Raw genomic sequence first — 24,978 nt, 5'->3', positions numbered from 1 at the left:
CTGAGAAGGAATTGAAAGAGCCTGCTGAAAATGCAAGAGCCACTGCAGGAACAGACAAATGGAGAAGATCCAGCCTAGAGAGCATCAGTGGAAACACCACCAGTGCTCGACAGTAGTGGACCAGCAGAGCTGACACAAGCACTTATGTTAAGAAGATCCACATATGTTATCAAAGCACCTAACAGACTGAATCTCTAAAAGAAAGGAACTACACACTTAAAAGGTTTGTGCTGATGTTAGTTATGTTAGTGTTGAACTTTAAAATGAAATGAATATTGTATTAGTGTGTCATGTTGTTAAATTAAACACATCAAGGGGATGCAGTGATAGAGTGCTCATGATCCATCTGACCGCTAGAGGGAGTCAGAGACTAGTTTGTGGCAGCTTCAGTTGGATTCAAGACGGATGCCTCCACACAGTGCTGTATACTTTAGCTAATAAAGTATAGTTGTTTTAAAAGAACCCAAGTTTCTTTTTTACAATAAAAGAACATCACATCTTCCACCCTACCTATCCTACATTCAACAGATCATCCCTTGTACATTTCTACACCAGAGGATATTTTTTCTACACCCAGCATTCCCAAGTATCCAACCAGTATCCACTGTTCTTTTACAGCTGCAGGATTTGCAGTTCCTGCTGTTTTATTTCATTCCCTCCATTCAGAGACCCAAACATGCCTTCCATTTGAAGCAGGCATCCACTTGTATTACTTACATGAATCTGGAGCTCACATTGTACATTTCCTCTATGCAGGCAAAATCAAATGCAGATTTGGGACTGTTTTGCAGAACATTTTTATTCAGTTCGCAAGGGTTAACCGGAGTTTCTAAATGTCCATCCTATTCACATTAATTTTATTTAATTTCACTCTGCTTAACAAACTGGCCTACCAAACCTGCACTGTCCTCTTTCAGTTGACATAACATCTTGGCATCAATGCTAACAGAAATATTGATGAAAAATTGTCAACCTGTAATGTTAACACCATTTCTGACTCCCTCAAAGATGCTGACATGCAGAACATTCCACAATTTTCTGTTTTTTTTTCTCCTTTTTATTTCTACCATCTACAGTATTTTGATTTTGAAAATAATACCCAAAAGTTTCTTTTTTAAATTTCACTTACCTGCAAACATTGTCTATGAAACCATGTATTTTTACAGCAAGGACTTTTTAACACATCGTAGGAAGGGAGTGCATCAATGGTCTCCAAACAGACAGCACATGTGTGCGGAATACTTGACCATATGGATGCATAAGGTACATTTTGCACAGGTTTATGCTCCCAACAGTAAGATCTAGAAGGTTAAAGGAACAGGAACACTATTAATACAATTCATAAAGTGTCCAAAGGGGACTTCTCTGTAAAACCACATAACCGCAAGGAGGTTCTTTCACCTCCTCTCTTCTACCATCCAGGGATACTGTTCTTCAACTGTTATGTACACCATTCAGTGCTTACAATGTGGTGTCCTCCACAATGAGGAAAGATTGGATCACCACATTGTGAAATACCCGGATCAGTCCATAGGAGCAAATTTGAGATTCCTGCTACTTGCTAGTTTAATTCACCATTTTTTAAGAAATAGTTCAGATTTACTTAATTATTTGAATTGAAGTTTGCCAGCTGGCCTGCATTCAAACTCTGGTCATTGATACCAATCCAGTAACTCAAATACGCTATATTCCTTAACAATCAAGTTTGGTAACAATCATCATTGATAGGTGATTATATGTCTATATAATTTATTTGTAAGTACGACTATATTCCACTCACCCTTCTCTTACTGGGAGAGGTTGTTGTGGTTTTTTTTTTTCCAAATATAACATTCTTTCTTATTTAAAAACACTACTCTTCCAATAAATTTACTTTTCATTTCAAATTATATGTGCCACCCCCACCCCACAGGCTAAAATTTGTGTCAATATTATTCCTTTAAATCAAATGTGAACAACTAATCTTTATTTGGGACAGTTTTCAACTTGCATGCTAGAGGTATATGTGGTGAGACAATAATATTTAAATTACCAGTACGTTCTTGAGTTTGTATTGCATCTTTCAGGGAGACCAATATCGTGTTCAAGGGAAAAACTAATTCTGCCTGAAGATAAATCTTGGAATAAAGGCAGTAATCAATGGTCTTGTCCAGATGGCAAGTTGCAGTTGCTTGCTAGCTAGTCAGTAAAATGTCACTGTATTGATGTTTTATTATTTAGTTTATTCTTTTGGATGTCTTCTTTGACAACAACACATACAAAATCCTTTCAAGATTACACCAAAGCTTTATTAACAAAAATTTGACAAAGTCAAGAGATATTAGGACAGGTGCTTACATCACTCTTCCCGGTGCTTCGTCAGAAGAAATTTCTGCTCATCCAGTACATATTCAATCTGACTAATCAGAGCTGGTGGAAGAGAGTCGATGTGGCAGGCACTGCACACACATGAAATATGATGTTTTAAGATGTTACTGAAAATTCTTGGGAGATTCTCAACACATAATGGGAAAAGAAAATGCCATGATGGGATATGACTGGATCTAATAGATGAGACTGGATCTAATAGATGAGACTGGATCTAATAGATGAGGGCATGGAAATAATATTTGCTACATGACAGAAATGCATAGTGGTGAGCTTGAGGGAAAGAGAGAAGAATGTGACCAAACACAGAGTGTAAACAGGACAAGGATGAGAAGATGACAATTTTCCAAAGGTAGCACCCCTCATATGATGGTAACAAATGGTCAGTGGTTTCTGAAGTAGAAAAAAAATGAAGACAGATGAAAAGTTAAGGTGGGGTTTGGACTTCCAGAAAGCAAAGGAGGCAAGTTTCTGCAAAGAATGATTGCAGACGGTTTGAAAGAAGGGTGGGGAACCATATTAAAAAGACCATGTCCAAAGAGAGCCATCAACCATATACCACCTAACACATGTGGCAGAAAATAAGTTTAGTATTCTGCAATTTGGTGGGAACAAATTTAAGAAAAGAGGAAACAAATACACATGATTGCAATCAAGTTGTACTTGTTATTTTGGAAATTTTAAAGAACTTACGGAAACTGTCCTGAAAATTGGAAAATACATTGTTTCTCCACACCACAAGGAAAATGAAAGCTCCTCCGACATTTCCTAATGACACAGCCTATTGATGCCCCTCGCACCTTGCACACTCGACATTTCTGTATGAATAAATTAAAAATGAACCATTTAATCCCTTTTTTTAAATTAAAAAGATAATAACCTTAGAAAAGTTAAGATTCAAACATTGACCCTGTTAGATAACACAAATGCACATTGGGGCGATGTGATCAAATTCGAAAGAGAGAAATGTTGAAAAATATCAGAATTCCTGTGATTTAAATACATTTTTCTAAATTTGCCAAAGCAAACAAATAGCGGTTGTAATTTTCTACCAGAGCAAAGGCAGCTTTCATCCTACAGTCTTAAATTTAACATTTCAAAGCTCTAAACTTCAAACCCTCTACATCTTCTACTGAACAATAAGTAACATAGATGGCACTATGTAGATTACCCCTCCACCATCAGTCACCTCAACAAACACAATTAGGGACTCATTTAAGGACTCTTACTTGTGCACTTTATTGATTTTTTTAAATTCTCTCGGTATTACCCAGTTTACAGTTCTTTATTTGTTTACATGTATCATTATGTACAGTTTTTTTTGCACTACCAATTAGTGGTAATTCTGCTGTGCCAGTAGGGAAAAGAATCTCAGGGTTGTATTTCAGAAGACTGATAAATATTAAAGATGTTGGGGTGGGAAATGGTGTGTTTTGGGAGCAAGATTTTGAGGCTATAAAAAGGGAGAGAATGAAAGCACGAGACAAGTGACCAATAAGTTAAATAGGGAAGGAGTGATAAGCAAATACAACATTAAGGTTAGCAAGTTAAAATTAGCGATGCCCTCAATGAGAAGAGGTTTTTGGATATAGTCAAGGGGATAAGTCATCTGGGAGGTGTTTTTATTTAATGAGTGAGGGTAATGAGAGTTTTAGTTTTGTTCACCATGTAAAAGCAAAAAGAAAGTCATAAAGTGCACATTAATACTTAGACCACAAGATATAGGAACAGAGTAGGCCATTTGGACCATTGAGTTCACTCTGCCATTCCATCATGAGCTGATCCATTCTCCCACTCAGCCCCACTCCCCTGCCTTCTCCCCATAACCTTTGATACCCTGTTTATTCAGATACCTACCAATCTCTGCCTTAAAAACACCAAACATTCATAGCAACAAATTCCAGAGGTTCAGCACTCCCTGGCTAAAGAAATTCCTCTGCATTTGTTTTAAATGGCTGCCCTTCAATCCTGAAGTTGTGCCCTCTTGTCCTCTATTCCTCTACCATGGGAACAAACTTTGCCAAATCTACTCTGTTCAGCCATTTCCACATTCAAAATGATTTTGAGGTCCCCTTCATTCATCTGAACTCCAATCAGTACAGTCCAAGAGCTGTACAACGTTCCTCATATGCTAATTCCTTAATTCCAGGAATCATTCTTGTGAATCTTCTCTGAATCCTTTCCAATGTCAGTACATCCTTTCTTAAATAAGGAGCCCAAACTGTACCCTGTACTTCAAGTGAGGCCTCATCAGTACCTAATAAAACATAAACATCACATCCCTCCTCTTGTATCCTATTCCTCTAGATATAAATGCTAACATTGCATTTGCCTTCTTCACCACTAAGTTAACGTGGAAATTACCCTTTAGGACAGTGGTTCTCAACCTTTTTCTTCCAACTCACATACCACTTTTAAGTATTCCCTATGCCATAGGTGCTTTGTGATTAGTAAGGGATTGCTTAAGGTGGGATGTGGGTGGAAAGAAATAAATTTGAAAACCACTATTTTAAATTGTGCCTAATTGAATTGTTATGTGCACGGTTTCATAACTCCAAAGGAAATGGGCCAATGACAATTTTTCTCAAGCAAAATATTTTGGTAACGATTGGGTCTAGAGCAGTGGTTCTCAACCTTCCCTTTCCACTCACATACAACCTTAAGCAATCCCTTACTAATCACAGAGCACCAATGACATAGAGAATACTTAGTGGTATGTGATTTGGAAGAAAAAAGGTTGGGAACCACTGCTTTAGGATATCCTGCATGAGGACTCCCAATTCCCTTTGCACTTCAAAATTTAGAATTTTCTCCCCATCCAAATAGTCTGCCCTTTTACTCCTTCTACCAAAGAGCATGTCAGTACACTTCCCCAAATGTTATTTAATTTGCCACTTTTGGTCATTCTCTTAATTTATCCAAAGTCTCTCGGCAGCTTCTGTTTCCTCCTCATTACCTGCCACTCCACCCCCCCCCAAGTATCTTTGTATGATCAGAAAACTTAACTACAAAGTCATTTATTCCACAATACAAATCACTTACAATGTAAAAAGGTGGCCCCAACTCTGAACCCTGTGGTAACCAGTAGCCAACCACAATAGGATCCCTTTATTCCCACATTGATTCCTGTCATCAGCCTATGCTCTACCCATGCTAGCACTTTTCCTGCAATTTCATGGGCTCTTGTCAAAGGAAAGGTGCCACATGTGAAGAAAAAAGTAAATTGTACAGATGATGTGAAGAAGCTGCAGAAAAATAGTTAATTTAGGTGAGTGGGCAAAGGTCTGGCAGATGGAGTACGAATGTTAGTAAATGCAAGGTCATCCACTTTGGCAGGAAAACTAGAAGAGAGATTATTATTTAAATGGTGAAAAATTGCAGTATGCTGTAGTGCAGAAGGACTTTGGGAGTGTTTGTGCATGAATCGCAAAAAGTTGGGTTGCAGGTACCACAGGCTATTAAGATGGCAAATGGATTGTTGGCCTTCAAAAGCAGGGAGGTCATGCTGCAACTGTACAAAGTACTGGTGAGGCCGCACCTGGAGAACTGTTTGCAGTTTTGGTCTCCATACTTGAGGAAGGATATACTGGACTTAGAAACAGTCCAGAGGAGGTTCACCAGGTTGATCCCGGAGATGAAAGGATCAACCTATGAGGAGAGACTAAATCGTATGGGATTATACTCACTCAAATTCAGAAGAATGAGAGGAAATCTTATATAAAATTATGAAAGGGATAGATAAGATAGAGGCAGGAAAATTGTTTTCAGTGGCAGGTGAGACCAGAACTAGGGGGACACAGCCTCAAGATTCAGTAGAGTAGATTTAAGACAGATGAGGAAAAGAACGGTTTTTCCCAGAGTAGTGAATCTGTAGAATTCTCCACCCAGGGAAGCAGTTGACAGTTGAGGCTACTTCATTAAACATATTTAAGGGTCAGTTAGATAGATCTTTTATTTAAAAAAGGAATTAAGGGATATGGGGAAAAGTCAATGATCAGATCAGCCATGATCTTATTGAATGGCAAAGCAGGTTCAATGGGCAGAATGGCCTACTCCTGCTCCTATTTCTTATGTTCTGAACTTAAAGAACTTAGACGCTCAGTTCACAGTTCATGGAATGCAATATTGCACTCAGTCCAATGGAATAGAGCTAGTTAAAGATAGAGAAAGTGAACACTAAGTCTGCTAAAATTCACTTTTCACTATAAGTGGACAAAACTACACAATGTTATCTATAAAATGGGTGTTGAAAACTGACCATGTCATAGACCAGCTTCAGTAGAAATTCACCAAGACAATGGTATCTTAAAACAACAATTTTTATAATAACTATTAATATAACATCTTACTTAAATCTAAACTTAACCCCAACTATGCACAAATGTATATGTGTGTGGATTACCCAAACTATTATAGCTTAGGCACAATTCTGAAAAGTCAATTCAAAGTTCAGTCTTAGAAACCTTGTGTTGGAACTCAGAACCTTTAAACTCAAGTTCAGAAGTAATTATGAAGTAGGCGAGACACTGAGTCATCAGACATCTCAAAACTCATGAATTCTTGTTGAGTTGCTTTCAGAGAAATGTTTCTTCATGTGAATGATTTGTCAGAACTCCCCTCTTTGCATTGGGGTTACAAAACTTATGACTTCCATGATGCGATGTTTCCATAAATCCAGACAAGGGTTAAACAAAATGACCCTAAGAAGGTAATGACCCAAATACAGTATGATCAAATTCTTTTACCCAGACATGGGTCAATCAAAAATGAGCATTACAATGGCCACACTATCACTGCTATCCCTTGACAAGCAGAAGCAGCAGAAGTGACCATCTTCCCTGAAGTCACTTTAATTGTCTCTCCAAATGACATACTAATGAACAAAATCACTGCTCTTTCAAGTTTCTTAATCACATGACTTGCTTCATTAATACTGGTTTTTCAGTTTCAATTTCCCAAAAAACCTGAGTCATATTGCAGATGGCCTTCTGTTTGAACAGAAGGCTTGCTTCGTAAACATTCAATTGGTTTTATGGTTTTGGCTTAGGTGCCAGATTGTCTGCTAAACATGTTTCTTGTTCTAACACCACCCCCCCACAGTAATTTATTAAAATATAAAAGTTAAAAGTAACTTTAAAAAGTAACAGAAGCCTGCAACACCATTCATAATGAAGATTTAAACTATTTTAAATCTTTCAATCAGAATGAAATTGTTTTCACCATCATTAGATGCCAAGACTTTACTGGTTAATTAAATGTTCCTTTTGTTGTTTATGCCATTTGTTTTCTTCAAACTGCCTTGATCTTTATAATATTATATAATTCTTTAGCTGATTTCTATTCAAATTGTACTTATCCCATGTGTAGTTCGATCCTTTAAAAATCTCACAAGGCAGGCCATCATCATCTCTGCCCCAAGCTACACCATGACTATCCAACATCGCCTTGGTCCTTTCCTTGCTTCCCTCAACTGTTGCCTTCAACAATAAGAATTCAATGGAAATGGAGCAATGAGTAAAAAGATTGAATGAAATTGTGAATTAGACCTACCATCTTTGCAGCTCTACCAATTTCCTTTTTGATATCATCATCTAGAAATCCATAGATTCCTTCATTCTCTTTTCCACGTTGATATAAGCCACTTGACATAATCTATAGAGTGTTAAATTACATAATTATTCTGACTTTGTGACCACAATGAAACAGTACAATTCAATGATTTATAAAGAACTTTTTAAAACTATTAAATGGTGACTAAAGTCTTTTTAAACAGGAAACTGTAATATCTTTCAACACTGTATCTGGAAAAGCAGCCATCGTGATTATCAGGACTCTAAAATGATGATGACTCTTCATTCACACCAGTTTGTTGACTACATTATCCTCCAATAATGCCTTGACATCATTATCCGTGTAGGTTTGTACTAGTGGTATTTTAGTTTTAATCAATTTGTCTGTAGCCAATTATCCACAATGGCTTCACTTCCACTTCCCACATTCTTACCTGTTTTTAAATCAAAAACCTATCGATAAAATGCTCATATGTCTTCATGTGTACCTGAGCCAAAATTAAGAATATTGCAGGAAACAAATATTCAATTTAAAATTTCAGAACATCATCATCAATAAAAAAAGTGTTAACAATCTAAATCAATCTTATGGCCTTTAAAAATCTGGACAATTTCCAAACTCATTTGCTTGCACATATTTGACAATACTACTTTATCCAGAGATCTGCAATCAACAAAGAAATAATTTGGTTTCAAGTTTAATGGGAGGGCTATGAAGTAATTTCAGCATTACATCTTAAAGGATTGTTTCTATTTGCATTAAATCTTAATACTGGACAGTATTGATCCTGTGGTGATTTTGCTCAACAGCTAGTTCAGTAACTATATTACAGCTCCAGCGATCCACGTTCAACCTTGACCTTTGATGTTGAGAGTTTCACATAAAGTGCAAGTTATGGTTAGAATTTGAGAATAACGTGGGATGAGCATCAGATTGGTGTAGATGAATATCTGAACTTTGTTGTGGACTTGATCCACACGAGGCCAATACTAAAGACAGTACAACCCTGCCTGTTGCATTCATTATATAGTTTAAGTTTGCATGGGTCATGTGCATGAAAGGCAAAACCAAGGCAACAATCTAAATGCTGAAGGAATTAAACTACAAAAAAAAATCCCAATTCAAACTGTTCATTTAAAAGCTGTTTAACCTGTACATTGGAGCACAAAGCAGATGAGATAAATTTAGATCAAATGTTTGCAAAGTAGACATATCACCAAGTCATAAACAACAACATTCTAATCTCTCCAGGTGATTATAAAGGAAAATAGTTGTGACATGTAGCAGGCCAAGCAGGTGCACAGCCCAGCAACTCGAACTGTTGCCGGCACGGTTCTGCAGGCGTGCAAAACCATAATACGGGCGCTGCATATGATGTAGTGGCCGTGTAGTGGGCTGAGCAGGCACAGAGTGCAGAAATGTGAACTGTCGCCGGCACGGTTCTGCAGGCGTGTGGAACCCTAATGCGGACATCTGCCTACTCACCTAATGGACTGCATGCAAGGGATACTGAGTGTCGAGGAATGGCACATTGAGCTGTTGAGTCTCCTGCTGGAAGGCACAGGACACTTACAAGGCTAAATTTAAACCATCTCAGTGACGTCCCACCTTGTCCAGTGGAGTCTGGGACACACTGTATACAAAAGAAGCCTGTAAACCCTGAATAAATCAGTCTTGAGTTGACTAGTGTGGCATGTGTTTGTATTTTTTCTTTAGTAGCTCTACCGTCATAGCTGCTACAGACATTTAGCTAATAAAAGAACAAGAAGATGAAATTTAAGACAACAGGAAGTTGGAAATAGGAGTTCAGGTTGGATCGATTGGGCTCTGTTTACAGTATTACAAAGAAAGATGCACAAATGTCAACAGCATTACCAAGGCCATGAAGGAGTGGTAAGCCTTATTAAAGGATTCCTTTTGTGTGTTTATTGCAAGTTAGAGCAGTTTGGAGAAACTGTTGTTTGTCTGTTGTGGACTGTTTTGATTTTGGAATTATTATTTTAAATGTTTGATGTCAGAGTGCAACAGTGAGCTGAATGGTTAAGATGGCAGACACAGTTGAAGCTGTCGCACCCAAGGAGCTATGTGTCAAGAAGATGAAGGTCATGGATCTTAAAAAAGAATTGCAAAGACGGCAGTAAGATACAAATGGAAACAAAGCGACTCTTCAAACGAGAATGAATAAGGAAATAGAAAAGCAGGTTTCAGCTGCTGGGGATACAGGTCCTACAGAATTACAGGTACTCCTCGGCTTACGACCTACTCAACTTGCATCCATTTGCACAGCACCTAGTAGTTTGAATATGCTTGAGAATGTCTGATCTTGGAAGCTAAGCAGGCTCAGGACCAGCCAGTACTTGGAGGGGAGACCACCTAGGTCCATCAGGTGCTGTTGGCTTTTGTGAGGGGTGCTGGACAGTAGCAAATCTGTCTGCCTTACAGTAGTCAAAAGCTAAAGAATTTCATGCATGTTACATTCTAAATGTAGCATTATGTGACAATAATGGAACCTTTAGGCTGGGCATGGCCATCTTGATTCCTGTGCACATGCGTGAGTCTTCAGTTGGCGCATATGTGGTGCATTCAGCATTAGATTTAGTATTGGATTTCAGTCGGTGCATACGCGGTGGGTTCGCATATTGGTGCATGCGCAAGAGTTAAGCACCCTGATGATATTGAATTTGCGCCCTTAACTCTTGCACATGACATTTGTGCATCTTTCTTTGAAATGCTGTCAACAGAGCCCAATCGATCCAGCCTGAAATCCTATTTCCAACTTCCTGTTGCCAATACACAAATCCACCGTGCACATGCTAACTGAAGACTCACACATGCACACAGGAATCAAGGTGGCTGTGCCCAACCTATGGACTCCAGAACACCGACTAACAAGGCAAGTATGCATATTCTGGCTCTTACATGTCCAGTATCCTTGTATCATTGGTCAAACAAAAATCTACATTGAGCAAAAAGATTTGATTAAAAAGTTTGCTTTAAGACTTGAGCAAACGTAAACAGACAAAATTTTGACTTGCATCCATTCCAAGGTTCAACTGATCTTTCAGTCTCAATTATGGTCATGAGTCTGGCACTGAACTGCAAAAAGCATCAATAGAAACTAAGATCAGCCACAAGATAGAGATGAGGAGGAGGGGCCATCAATAATGAAGATAGTCAGATATTAAAGCAACATCTGACATGTAGGGTGAAATGAGATCCAAGGATATTTTGTCAAATACAGGAAGCAGGAAAAGCAAGAGGAGATGTAGATCAGGCTCCAGTGCTTCAAGTACTGCATCTACATGTGTATAGATTTAGGCTGATAAGGCAGTCTTGACGCAAAAAAGAAAATCGTTCTAAATAAATTCGACTTAGAAGAACAGAAGAGGCAAAAGGAGTAACAATTGCTTCAAGATTGTTACGAGCCCAGAGGGCCCCAAAACCCAGCAGTAATAGATATTCACCAAGACAAATGGTTACTTAAAGAAAAGTTGCTTTTAATTATTTAAAAAAAAAACATGAAAATAGAATCAAACTTTAACTTATCACTATCGACTTAACTAACCTAACTTAACCCTCTTCTAATTCTAAGCGCACGTGTATGTAATGTGTGTGTAAATTCAGAAATGTTCCTTGGTTCACAGTCCAATCTCACATCTCATTCCTCCAAGTTCACAGGTTGCAGGCAATTCTTATACTGTGCACAGAAGTTCACCAGGCTTTCGTGCTTGAAAGGTAAATGGTTACCACTCAGGAAGGTTCTTGTCAGTTTTCAGAGAGAGATTTGTTGTTGCAGGACATCCACAACTGATTCCTTTTTAATCAGCCACTCCAGCGTCTTGCTGACGAAATTTGCTCCCTTCAGGGTTCTCCAGATGATAACTTCTTTCTTTCAGGTCACTACAGAGTGCCTTTTTGTTCCTCTTATTCCAAGTGAAACATTAGACAGCCAGTCCTCTCCTCTTGCATGAGGTAGAAGAGCTTTGACCAGGCTGAAATAAGTACCCATCTTCCAAATGGGATTTTCCACAAGCTTGCCCTATTCCAGTCCCAGCTATTATTGCTGGCTGTAACACTGTAGAAGTGAATTGTGTGCATGTGCATCTCTCCCTCTCTCACACACACACACACAAACACAGAGATAAAGCCTGTTTAACTCTCTCTGCTTGCAAAACCACATGACCCTTTAGATCAGCAAGTTCCACTGCAGACTGTCTGCAGCTCCAACAAGCTCTTACAACTGTTGCCTTTTTGTAAACAACAATCCATTAGTGAAGTCTCCTGGGTGCTCTTGCAAAGACGGTTAGCCCCAGCATGGGGCAGAGCTCCAGCATTTTAAATAAGATCTGTTTTAAAGTGTTTGTATGTGACCTACTCTAACAAACCTTTCCCAATTTATCTCCCAAAAACGTATCTATATACTGTCACAAGACGAAAAACATATGGCAGATAGTAATAATCTGGAAAAAGAAATTACGATACTAGAGAAGGAATATCAAAAATCTGGCTCAAAGGATAAATACCAAATTGTAAATAAAAAAGCTTAAATACAATACAATGCAAACATACAAAATGAAAAAAAGGCATAATAAAATCTACGGAAAAATATTATTAATTGGAGGAAAAGAGCGCATAAAATTTTGTCTTGGCAGCTAAAGCTAGAGGAAACCTTGAAAACGATCAACACAGTTCAAATGGAGTCACGTACAATATCTCACTATCCAAAAATAATTAATGATACTTTTAAACAATTCTATACAGAATTATATAAATTAAAATCATCACAGGATCAAATAAAAATAGATGATTTTCTGAATGGAATTGAACTGCAGAGATTGAGCGAAGAGGACCAGATGAGGTTAGACGCTTCCCCCCTCCCCTCACTAAGGAAGGAATTAAAAAAGCTTTGGGACTGTTACAAGGTAATAAGTATCCTGGAGAGGGCTGTTTCCTGCCTGAGTTTTATAAAAAAAAATTTGTTGTTGCCACTCATGATGGGTGTGGTTAATCAAGCAGTGGAGGCAAAGACTCTTCTGGATATCTTTTCAACAGCAATAATTGTGATACCTCCCAAGAAGAACAAAGATCCATTAAAATCTTCTTCTTGCAGATGCATCTCGTGATTAAATACAGACTCCAAGATAATAGCCAAAGCACTGGCTGAGAGATTGGCCAATATCTCCCAAAATTAATAAATCTGGACCGAGCAAGTTTTACAAAAATATAGAGACATTCTGCTGACAACTTGGGAAGATTATAGAATATATTACATTTGGACCAATCCAGAGAAGATTCTAGTATAGCAGTATCTCTGGATGCAGAGAAGGCCTTCAATAGACTGGAATGGCCATATCTATTTAAAGCAATGGAAAAATGTGGGTTGGGACAAACATATATTAATTGGGTAAAAACACTATATTCTACCCACAAGCAAGGATCATAACCAAATTTCATCCACATTCCCCTTAAGTAAGTCTAGCAAACAGGGTTGTCCACTGTCTCCAGGGCTGTTTGTATTATCTATTGAATTATTATCAGAATATATTAAGAGGGACCCACACATAAAGGGATTCAAGGTGGGCTAAGCTGAACATAAAATAAACCTATATGCAGACAATGTGCTATTATACTTGACGGAACCAGCTGAATTATTGCCTAAATTCCAGGCCATCCTGGAAGATTATGGCATAATCTTTGGAAACATGGCAAATTTGGAAAAAAGTAGGATTATGCCCATGACTGATTCAGATTATGAAAGACATAAAAAGGGGAGCCGCTTCAAGTGCCAATCAGGTAGTTTTAAATACCTAGGTATAACAACTGATAGAGATTTGGGAAACTTATACAAACTGAACTATACCCCTATCGTTAAAATCAAAAGACGATTTAAACAGATGGAGAAACCTGCACATTAATAAAAAGCTTAAATACAATACAATGCAATAAATGTAAACTGTATCAAAATGAAAGCGTTGCCAAGATTCCAATATTTATTTCAATCCATTCCTATTTATCTACCACAAAAAAGTTTTAAAACATTAAATGGCAGCAATAAGAACTTTCCTGTAGAATGGCAGTGTCTCCAAGAACTCCATGGAAAAATTGACATGGGATTATAAATTGGGGGGGGGGGGGGGGGGCTATGATTACCTGATTTTAGGAAATATTACTTGGTAGCCCAGTTGAGGTTCCCCGCATCTTTATTTGAAGAAGGTGAACACCAAAATAAGTTAACATAGGATTACATAACATGCAGGAGGGAGTAGTGAAAGATTTAATTTACAAAACAAAACAAATACCAAATTAATAAATAAAACTGATAACCCTATCCTAAAACATCTGGTAAAAATCTAGAAGGAAATTAATGATTGTATCATCACCAAAAGTGTCCCTAATACGCAACAAACCGATGCCTATGAATTTAGGAAACAAATTTCAGGATATTTAATACCAAACAGGGATCAGAACTATTGAGGGTTGCTATGAAAATAAACAGCTCATGTCCTTCGAACAATTGAAGGATAAATATGATTTGCCTAATGGATCCTTTCACTACTTTTTATACCTAAGAGCCTTCCCAAGGGGAAAAATGGGGCCCTACTATGACTCTACCTGAAGGGAATAAGGTGGAAGGGCTACTTTGATTGGGGGGGGGGGGGTGCTTCCAAATTTATATCCAGGATGTACTTTGTATATCAAAGTGAGTGCCCAAAGCCAGACCTGCAAAGATCGAGGGAGAGGTTGGAGTCAGACTTGGAAATGATGATAGATGAAGAGTGTTAGTCAGATCTATGTAGGGAAAGTGTAATATCAGTGATCAACACCAGACTAAGATGATACAATAGAATTTATTACACCAATTATATCTCACACCACAAAAATTACATCAAGGAAAAATCAGATATTGGAAATGTACTTCAAGCGTGGCTAGAAATTGGTACTTTAACACACTCCACTTGGATCTACGTGAAGGTGAGACCCTTTTGGTTGGAATTATCTATTAACTGGGATTACGGGAACAGACTTCCCACTAGATCCAGAGCAGTATTTATTAGGAAACTAAAAGACGTGGGCAGAACATTAACTAAATTTCAAATTAAATATGTAGATATTACCCTGTCAGTAGCAAAAAAAAATGCAGTGTAATCACCTGGAAGTCTGACTTTGCCCTGCTCATAACTCGATGGACCACAGAGATGCACAACTACATACCCATGGAGAAAATAACATAAGTACGATACTTTTGCCAAAATATGACAACCTTATCTGGAGCACAGCTTTAACAACAGCCCACAGTTCAAAAAAGCTAACAAAATACACTTCAAAGAGTGGACGCAGATTAGAGAGACTGGTGGTGTGCTGAAGTTTTCTTTTCTTTTTACTTTTTTCTGTTTATTACTTTAATTTCTTTACTTGTTTAATCTTCAAAGTTTTGGGAGGAGGGAAGGAAATTCTAAGTAAGGTGACAGTGTTTGTATCTGAGAAGTGGAGTATACTAAAAGAGTGTAAATACATTAAAAAGTAGTGTTTTTTCAGATCTGATGTGTTTGTTTTGGAGAAATTGATTAATTAAAAAATAATTGCTTCAAGATAAATATGCGTTTGAAGAGCAGGAGGAGCAATCAAAGAAGCAACAGGAGCAGTTGAAGAGGCAGTTAAAGAGGCAAAAGGAGCAACAAGATATGCCTTTGAAGAACTGGAGGAGCAGTTAAGGAGGCATCAGGAGCTGTTGGATTTAGACAAAATTGCTGTTAATCAGGCTAAATCAAAGGCACTAGGAGACTCAGTGGTATCTGGTGCTCAAAGTCAATTATCTAAAACATCATGTTTTGAGGAAGAACAATTTTAGATACCAAGGCTGAGCCAGTGTGTCGGTCACAAGACGTGCTTGGTCCTGAACTAGACAGGTTAAGGCACAGTGGCACCAGATCTCAAACTCCATTAGAAAATGTGAACCTACTGCCATCTTTTGTAACAGAATACCACTTATTCCTGGAAGGTAATATGCATCTGGGTGAACAAAGTAATGTATGCCCAGGCATGACAAGATGAAATGGTTGCATTGTTAATTCAGTTACAGTCTCTTTCTTCTCTGCCCAAGAGAAAGATTCCAATTTGCACTCATGAAAAGCTTTGAATGCAGTATTGAAATTAAGCGTTAAAGCTCGGAGGACTGTTTATATTACTTGCAGCAGCTCACAAGTGGACAACCACAAGATCTTGTAAAGAGTTACCAACATATGAAGGATTCAAACAGGCTTAAGAAGCATTTTGAGAACAAGTATAAAATTTCTACACTTGATTACAGAACGCTCTTTCATGGTCATCAATAAGACCAGATGATATGAAGGGTTTACAAGTTTACACCCCCCTAAGAGGATATTGCAACACCCTGATAGATAGCCACCTTTGAGAGCTTGACGTATCTAATAATATGCTTACATTGTAAATAAATTATCCTTTTGGATGAGAGAACTGAGGACAAGTGGTTGAAAACCATAAAAATTTGATGAAATAGCTACTTGTAAGGATTTGCTGGAGTTCATTGAAGGGCAAGTGAACATTGTTACACATCCAGTGTATGGAATTATTGAAGTTGAGAAGTCCAAATTATATCTTTAACCAAAATTTTTAAAAAGTACTTTTGCCACCTCTCTTTAGTGGCAGATAAAGAAATTAAGGAAAATGAAAGTTTGCCTGTTGTGAAGAAATATTTGTTTTGTAATAAATGCGATTTGGAAAATTATGCATAGATGGAAAAGAAGATGCATAGTGAGAAAATCGTTCTCTTGAAGGAAAATGGAGTATGTTTTGGCTGTCTGTTTAAAGGACACCAACAAAAACTGCAAAAAGTGACTCCGCTGAAAATGTAGTTGCAAGTATCCTAAAACACTACACATCTTCCAGGAAAACAGAGAAGGAACAAGCGACAAGAAGCAAATGAAAATAGTGAAGCCTCAGAATTTACAAATGGTTTTACAGGGCTGGTGAAAATAACTGCAACCTTTTGATAATACCTGTGCAGGTCAAGGCCAAGAAAGGAAGTGCAATAGTGCATACTTACGCATTTCTTGACCCAGGAAGCACTGTGTCATTTTGCACAGTAGGACTAATGAATAAGCTTAATCTTCAAGGAAGTACAAAAATTCTATTGAGAACTATAGCTCAAGTTAAACACATTGAAACCAACATTGTTAGACGCCTAGAGATTGCTGTCCCAGGCGTATACACTCAGAAAACTGTGCCTATGCATAAAGGAAACATCCCACATCAAAACAACATTGAACCATGGGTGCATTTGAAAAATGTTAATTTACGCAAAATCAACTCTAAGATTGAGTTGCTGATTGGTTCAGATGCACCAAAGGCTCTGGGAGCACTAGATTTGATAAAGAATGTGGGAAATGGACCTTATGCAGTCAAAACTATGTCTGGTTAGATGATTAATGGACCATTTGGAGAAGAGGGGGTTCAAAATCAGTTGGTTATAAGTGTCAGCAAGATGTTGATTGTTAAGCTTGATAAGTAGTGGGAGCAGCAGTTCAAGAATGACTTTCCTAAGTGCAGCAGGGACGACCAAGAATCTTCAAAGGGAGACAAGCAGTTCTTGGAATCAGTGTCAAAATCTACCGAGCTGGTTTGTGATCATTATTGCAATGGATTACCTTTAAAGAAAATGAAAATAGGATTATCAGAAATGTTTTCGATCAATGTACACTAAATTTAAAGAGAAGATTCAAGATTCTTCCTTTCATTAAGACTACACCAAATCCGTGTCTGATATGATATCCAAAGGATATGCAGAGCAAGTACTAGATAATATTTTGAAAGTAGTGATGGCAAAAAATGGTACTTACCACACCATGAAGATTTGCATCCACAAAAGAAAAAAAACTGAGTGGTGTTTGATTGTGGAGCAACATTTTGGGGAGTACCACTAAATTCTCAACCCTTACAGGGTCCAGATTTGACCACTATGTTGGTGGGAGTCTTAACTAGATTCCATACAGAACCTGTCATTATTACAACAGGCATTGAAGCAATGTTCCACCAGGTGAAAGTACCAAATGAAGAACACGACTCGTTAGGATTCCTTTGGTGGCCTTGCTGGAGACTATGATCAGAACATGGTGCAATACAGAATGACAAGGCATTTACCTAGACCGATTTTATCACCAAGTTGGGTGAATTTTGCCCTTAGGAGGTGTGCTGAGGACAATATGGAATAGTTTAGCTCTCAAGCTACAACCACCATCAGGAATAACTTTTATGTGGATGATTGTCTCACTTCTGTAACTACAGTTGAAGAAGCGATAGCTTTTTATCATGAGTTAAAAGTGATCTGTTTCAGAGGAAGCTTTTTACTTACCAAATGGATAAGTTACAATCGCCAGGTATTGACTGCAATACTTGAAAAAGAGAGAGGCAAAAGAAATTAAGAACTTGGACTTGGACCACGACATTGTAAGTGTGTAAATATTCCTTCTGGACAAGAATTGATGGCAGATTTCACCTCTGGACAGAGTCTCTCTAGATGAACTTTCATTCACACATGTTGGAGTTGATTATTTTGGACTATTTGAAGTAAAGCATGCAAGGAGTGTTGTGAAGTGCTACTTTCACATGTTTAGCCATAAGAGCCATCCACATCAAAGTGTATCACTTGATAGAGACCCTTTCACTAATGCCCCTCTGCGTTTTATTGCCAGAAGTAGACAAGTAATTTTGCGGAGCTCAGCACAGTTTAGGAGAAGCAATCCTAAACTGGAAACAGACTTGAATCCATAAATGAACTAGTTGCAGAAGCGACAGAAATAGTTTCAGATCAGGTACAACTTCACTGCTGGGGATGTTGTGACATGAAAGACCATTAACTGCCTCGAAATTCCTGATTGATGGGGAAAATTGATCCAGGACACCATCCAGGACAAAAGAGGACTTGACATCAAGTTCAGATTAAAACTAAAATTGGCTTTCTGAACAGACCAACTATCAAAATCTGTCTTCTACAAGAAGCAGAAAGCATTGCTAATTGACTTTCACTTTCTTTTGAATATTTAACCGATATATACTGTTATGTTTGATTTCTACTTTATAATAGTAATTATTATTATTTTTCGGATATAATAATTAGGGGCCAGTATTGTAAGGGTTAAAATGAAGATACTGCAAGAAGTCTATGTAGACATTGTTTACATTCTTTGAGTGTCTCCATAGAAAAGTATTCATAGCTAAGGTCTGTCTCTCTCAACATGTTTAAGAAAAATGGTCAGTTTTTAATTCCCTTTGTTCTACAAAGATAGAAGGGTTTGAAATGGTTCAAAAACTTTTATTTACCATTTTAAATATAATTTTAAGCATCATTTAATTGTTTGATCATAGTTTTAGTAAATATAACAAAGTTGTAATAAGGTAGAAACCGATACAAGGTTTAATAAATCTTGGAAAACTCAACTCAACTTTGGCACGGATTTTTATGAATGAGTTGCAAACAACAATGATATTCTAGCCTCTCCGGGCGATTATAAAGGAAGATAGCCGCAAAATTTCTCACTAGGTTATGGACAAGTTGGGCCAAATGCCCTATTTTAATGCTGTATTAGTCTAACAAAAGAAATTGAAGAATGAATGTTTTGGGTAACACTTGACCACAAAATATACTAAAAACATCCCAATAAAAATATAATGAATAGATAATAGGAAAGGAGTGGTCTCTATCACTTAAATTAAAATAAAACAGAGAAATCAATGGGCTGTAGGCCAACAAATCCTCTGGATTTAATGCCCCGCATCTTTGGGCCTTCTAGGAAAATTTTGATGCAATTTTAAAATTGTCATATACTTTCCTCTGTAAAGCCACACAAAAAGATACTAATAGTCCAGCACCCTTAACAAAATGAGAAAGAGAAGAAAAAAGCCATCATCTCCTCCAAAGTTGCTGTCTCCTGGACACCACAGCTGCATGGCTATGCAAAACCATGCAAAGCCATTGCTGGAGCTGCACAGAGTTATAATGCAAAGAAAGTTCAAGTTGATTTCTATAATAAAAGGGTTAATGTATGAAGGTTGAGCTGGTTTGGCTTATATTATATTCACTGGAGTTCAAATGAGAGGAAGTATTATTAAACAAGATTCTGAGGAGGATTGTACAGGCAGAGAGGACACATCCTCTATCAGAGGCATCTAGAATTTGGAAGCATAGTTTCAGTGCAAAATGTTATTCATCAAAGTTGGAGGTAATGAAGAACTTCTTTCTCAGATCATAAAACTCAAGAATTGCTTATCCCAAAGTGCAGTGGGGGTGAAGTTATTGAATACATTCATTGCAGGGATTACTGTAATTACAAAGGAGTCATGGGACATCAGGAGAGATTAGTTTACTCAGTACGTGCTTTGTCTTTCAGGACCTGGCCTGGAGTTAGTGCTAGTGCAACCATACCATCCTTTGTGATGTACACTGAAATTCCCACTGAATACATTCTGTATCATGTTCTAATTTAACTGAACAAAGGAGAATGATATGGTGGTAAGTTAGAGGAAATATTGAAATCTTTCAAACAACTTCTGGAGTCAAAGGACTTGAAAGGATATTCCATGTCTGGGTATCATTTGTTGCTCTGGGCTTTTCCTATTAATAAGACCGGACAAACCCAAGGAATATTTTGGAACATGCTGCATTGTTTGAAAAACAAAATTCTGCAAGTACAGCAATGTCAGGCTGTTAAATTGGGGAGGGCGGGGATTGCTGTTAGACCTCCAATTTAAGCACCAATCCCAGATATTTGTGAGGAGGAAGGTTGACCATGCAAGGAAAATCTAAATTCATTGCTTATAATCAATGCTAGGAGGCCTACATTTTAAAAAAATATACAAATGGTACAAGCCACTGAAAAATAAAATCACATGGGATGCTCCTGGAGTGAAGGATAAATGACAGAGACCAAAATCCATTCTGACAGCTACAATTTCAGGAGGCTGGAACCAAGCGAGGCTAGAGCAATTGAGCTGGATAATTGGAAGTCACAAAGTCTGGTTGCATTCATTGATTGTTGTTACATTAGTTCTAAATTTACTTAAATCTTTTACCTTCCTGCAGTTCCCAACATCCTCAGGGCTTCACTATCTGGGCCATTTAAAAATTTGGAGCAGTCCACAAGTAAAACAGTCCACAAGGGACTTCAGGATGGAGTCAGGGGAATATGACCCAGTCCTCATCGAGGGCTCAGTTGTGGAGAGGGTCAAGAACTTCCTGGATGTCAACATCTCCAAGGATCTGACCTGGAGCCTCCAAGTTGATGCAATCACAATGAAGGCTCGCCAGTGGCTATATTTTGTGAGGTGCTTAAGGAGATTTGGCATGTCACTGAAGACTCTTGTAAACTTCTACAAGTGTACCATGGAGAGCATTCTGGTTAGTTGCTGGCGCCAAGTCTCAGGACAAGAAAAAACTCCAGAGGGTTGTTAACTCTGCTTGTGACATCACAGGCACCAGCCCTCACTCCATCAAGGACATTCACATGAGGCGATGTCTTAAAAAAAAAGCAGTCTCTATCCTCTTCACTCTGCTACCATTGGGAAGGTACAGGAGCCTAAAGATGAACACTCAGAGGCACAGGAACGGCTTCCTCCCCACAGCCATCAGATTTCTGAATGAACCAGACACTGCCTTACTTTTTGTACACTACTATTTTTATGTTATTGTTGTAAGATGGTTGATAATATGAATGTTTGCACTATTCTTCTTTTCTTCATCAAATTTCCTGACTTGCTCATGACAATAAATTTTGAAAACCAGGTTTCAGGTGGCACAACCAGCAGCCCTGTTCCAGTCTACTGATGTTAACAGCTTGTGTGCTATTAAAAACCATCTCCACCCTCTCGATATCAGATCTAATCATCTCCAGTACATACTGCACTTCAATGGTCCTTAATGTCTTGTTATACATAATGCAGACAGTTGACAGTTCTTTCGGGGGGGGGTGGGGGGGAAAAGATTTCAGTTACCTGTGATTTCACCTATTCTATGTATGTATGTATGTGAAAACTCCAAACTTGAAATACAGGTTTTTCATAGGACCAAACGGGTTATGATACTCATTGCTTTAAAGAGATAATTCAGTGGACTGGTCATTCAGGGTACAAGATTGGCCTTGGGCACATGTTAAATTTGCATTTTCTCATTGTGAGGGCATGGGTGGTTTGGTTTCCTTCCACATCCCAGAGTGCTGGCTTTCAGGCACTGTAAATTGCCTCAGGAAGATGAGAGTTATTATTCTTCTTCTTTGGCTTGGCTTCGCGGACGAAGATTTATGGAGGGGGTAAAAGTCCATGTCAGCTGCAGGCTCGTTTGTGGCTGACAAATCCGATGCGGGACAGGCAGACACGGTTGCAGCGGCTGCAGGGGAAAATTGGTTGGTTGGGGTTGGGTGTTGGGTTTTTCCTCCTTTGCCTTTTGTCAGTGAGGTGGGCTCTGCGGTCTTCTTCAAAGGAGGTTGCTGCCCGCCAAACTGTGAGGCGCCAAGATGCACGGTTTGAGGCGATATCAGCCCACTGGTGGTGGTCAATGTGGCAGGCACCAAGAGATTTCTTTAGGCAGTCCTTGTACCTTTTCTTTGGTGCACCTCTGTCACGGTGGCCAGTGGAGAGCTCGCCATATAACACAATCTTGGGAAGGCGATGGTCCTCCATTCTGGAGACGTGACCCATCCAGCGCAGCTGGATCTTCAGCAGCGTGGACTCGATGCTGTCGACCTCTGCCATCTCGAGTACTTCGACGTTAGGGATGAAAGCGCTCCAATGGATGTTGAGGATGGAGCGGAGACAATGCTGGTGGAAGCGTTCTAGGAGCCGTAGGTGATGCCGGTAGAGGACCCATGATTCGGAGCCGAACAGGAGTGTGGGTATGACAACGGCTCTGTATACGCTTATCTTTGTGAGGTTTTTCAGTTGGTTGTTTTTCCAGACTCTTTTGTGTAGTCTTCCAAAGGCACTATTTGCCTTGGCGAGTCTGTTGTCTATCTCATTGTCGATCCTTGCATCTGATGAAATGGTGCAGCCGAGATAGGTAAACTGGTTGACCGTTTTGAGTTTTGTGTGCCCGATGGAGATGTGGGGGGGCTGATAGTCATGGTGGGGAGCTGGCTGATGGAGGACCTCAGTTTCCTTCAGGCTGACTTCCAGGCCAAACATTTTGGCAGTTTCCACAAAGCAGGACGTCAAGCGCTGAAGAGCTGGCTCTGAATGGGCAACTAAAGCGGCATCGTCTGCAAAGAGTAGTTCACGGACAAGTTTCTCTTGTGTCTTGGTGTGAGCTTGCAGGCGCCTCAGATTGAAGAGACTGCCATCCGTGCGGTACCGGATGTAAACAGCGTCTTCATTGTTGGGGTCTTTCATGGCTTGGTTCAGCATCATGCTGAAGAAGATTGAAAAGAGGGTTGGTGCGAGAACACAGCCTTGCTTCACACCATTGTTAATGGAGAAGGGTATGCAAGAAAGAATAGATTAAGGCAAAGTAGGCAATTGGATTGCTGACAACTAGATTATGTGCAAATCTAGAAAACTAAAGTGTCCTACCTTTTCCAAAATAGTCAACTCATTCTGGAGGGAGGGGGGGGGGAATTTAGCCATTCATTCACTCTTAACTTGCTTAAATATGCATTTTATTATATTAATTTGAATGACAAGCATTTTAGATTATTGAAGACTACCGCCCATCAACATTTAATTTATTTTTAAAATAAAAACAACACGACAACTGGCCCTTTCAGTCCATAAGCACGTGTGGCCTAAATGACTTAAAACTCCTGTATATTATTTTGGAACGGTAGGAGGAAACTGAAGCACCCAGAGGAAACACACGTAGACATGGGGAGAGTGTACAAACTCCTCAGACAACGTCAGATTTGAACCCTAGTTGCAGGCGCTGTAACAGCACTGTGATGACTGTTAAGCTAACCGTGCTGCTCCAAACACATTGCAGAAAACATTGAGAATTCCCTTGGCAAGTAGTCTTAAAGCTCATCCGAGAGAACAAATCTTTGGTAACTATCTATCAAACAGCAATCAGATATGGGATTTTTTTGGTCGTAATTTTCTATTTCAAAAATACTTTATCAACCAAACTACCTCAGAGTATTATAATCAAGTCATTCATTCAATCAATCAAAAAAAAAGTTTAAACCTACTAAACAGTAGTAATGTAGAGTTAGTCCACCATCATAGGTCTTCTTCTCGCCGTATTTTTCAGGGCAGTCATCATTCCGTCGGCAAAATGCACAGGCTTCAGAAAAAGATATAATCTCAGATTAAAACACAAAACAGTGGAAACCATTGTCTGAAAAGGTTGTAAATCAAACATGCAATAGCTACAACAGCAAAGATCAGTTTGAACGATTTTTCTCATTTCAGCTTTTTCTAAAGTTTACTCTTGTGAGTAACAGTTGTTATGCCAACCTATAGCACATCACTATAATTTCATGTAGTTTTGCTTTCCATGAAGGGAGCTCTTGGTACAAGCACCCCTCATACTGTAGAAAAATAGTTTGGTCATGGCAATATTTACTTCAAATATGGTGGGTCTGTTGCTTCAAGCTTTTAAAGTGTAACCCGTTATCTGCTGTGCAATTGTGTGTAAGCAACACCAACATTCTAAACTGCATTCTACGGCATTACTTGTGAAGATAGGAACACAGTTGCTTTAAATTTTTTACATGGATATTGCTAGAGGTCAGGGACCATCATAAAACAATTATGTATTTGCATTTTTCCAACTGACTAATTTTTCCAAAGATAAAATAGAAAGGTTGTCAGAAAATTGAAGTAAATCTAAAAAAAACCAAAGCACTTCAATACAGAAAAATGATATCTCAAGTCAAATATTTAAGAAACAGGAAAATAAATCATAGCAAAGAAGAAAGTCAGCAGCAGGAAGCATAAAAACTATAAGCATGTGTACAATGGATAAATAAAACTGAAACCTTTAAACTAGATTCAATAATTGAAGTTATAACTAGCAGCTAGAAAATTTAATTAGTATTTACA

General features: G+C 38.5%; 1 protein-coding gene across 1 annotated transcript in view; it reads right to left on the bottom strand.

Moving 5' to 3' along the window:
* The window catches only part of g2e3 (G2/M-phase specific E3 ubiquitin protein ligase), a 104,374-nt gene that overhangs the window by 60,390 nt on the left and 19,006 nt on the right, over window positions 1-24,978 (bottom strand). Inside the window, exons 3-6 of the mRNA XM_069916699.1 lie at window positions 24,123-24,217; window positions 7,918-8,019; window positions 3,061-3,185; window positions 1,130-1,301 (exon numbers count right to left, since the gene is read on the bottom strand). Coding sequence (XP_069772800.1) covers window positions 1,130-1,301; window positions 3,061-3,185; window positions 7,918-8,019; window positions 24,123-24,217 — 494 coding nt within the window. The remainder of the gene's footprint in view (window positions 1-1,129; window positions 1,302-3,060; window positions 3,186-7,917; window positions 8,020-24,122; window positions 24,218-24,978) is intronic.

The sequence above is a fragment of the Narcine bancroftii genome, chromosome 2, assembly GCF_036971445.1.
Source record: "Narcine bancroftii isolate sNarBan1 chromosome 2, sNarBan1.hap1, whole genome shotgun sequence".
In the NCBI taxonomy this organism is placed as follows: Eukaryota; Metazoa; Chordata; class Chondrichthyes; order Torpediniformes; family Narcinidae; genus Narcine; species Narcine bancroftii.
This window is presented reverse-complemented; position numbering and strand designations above follow the sequence as displayed.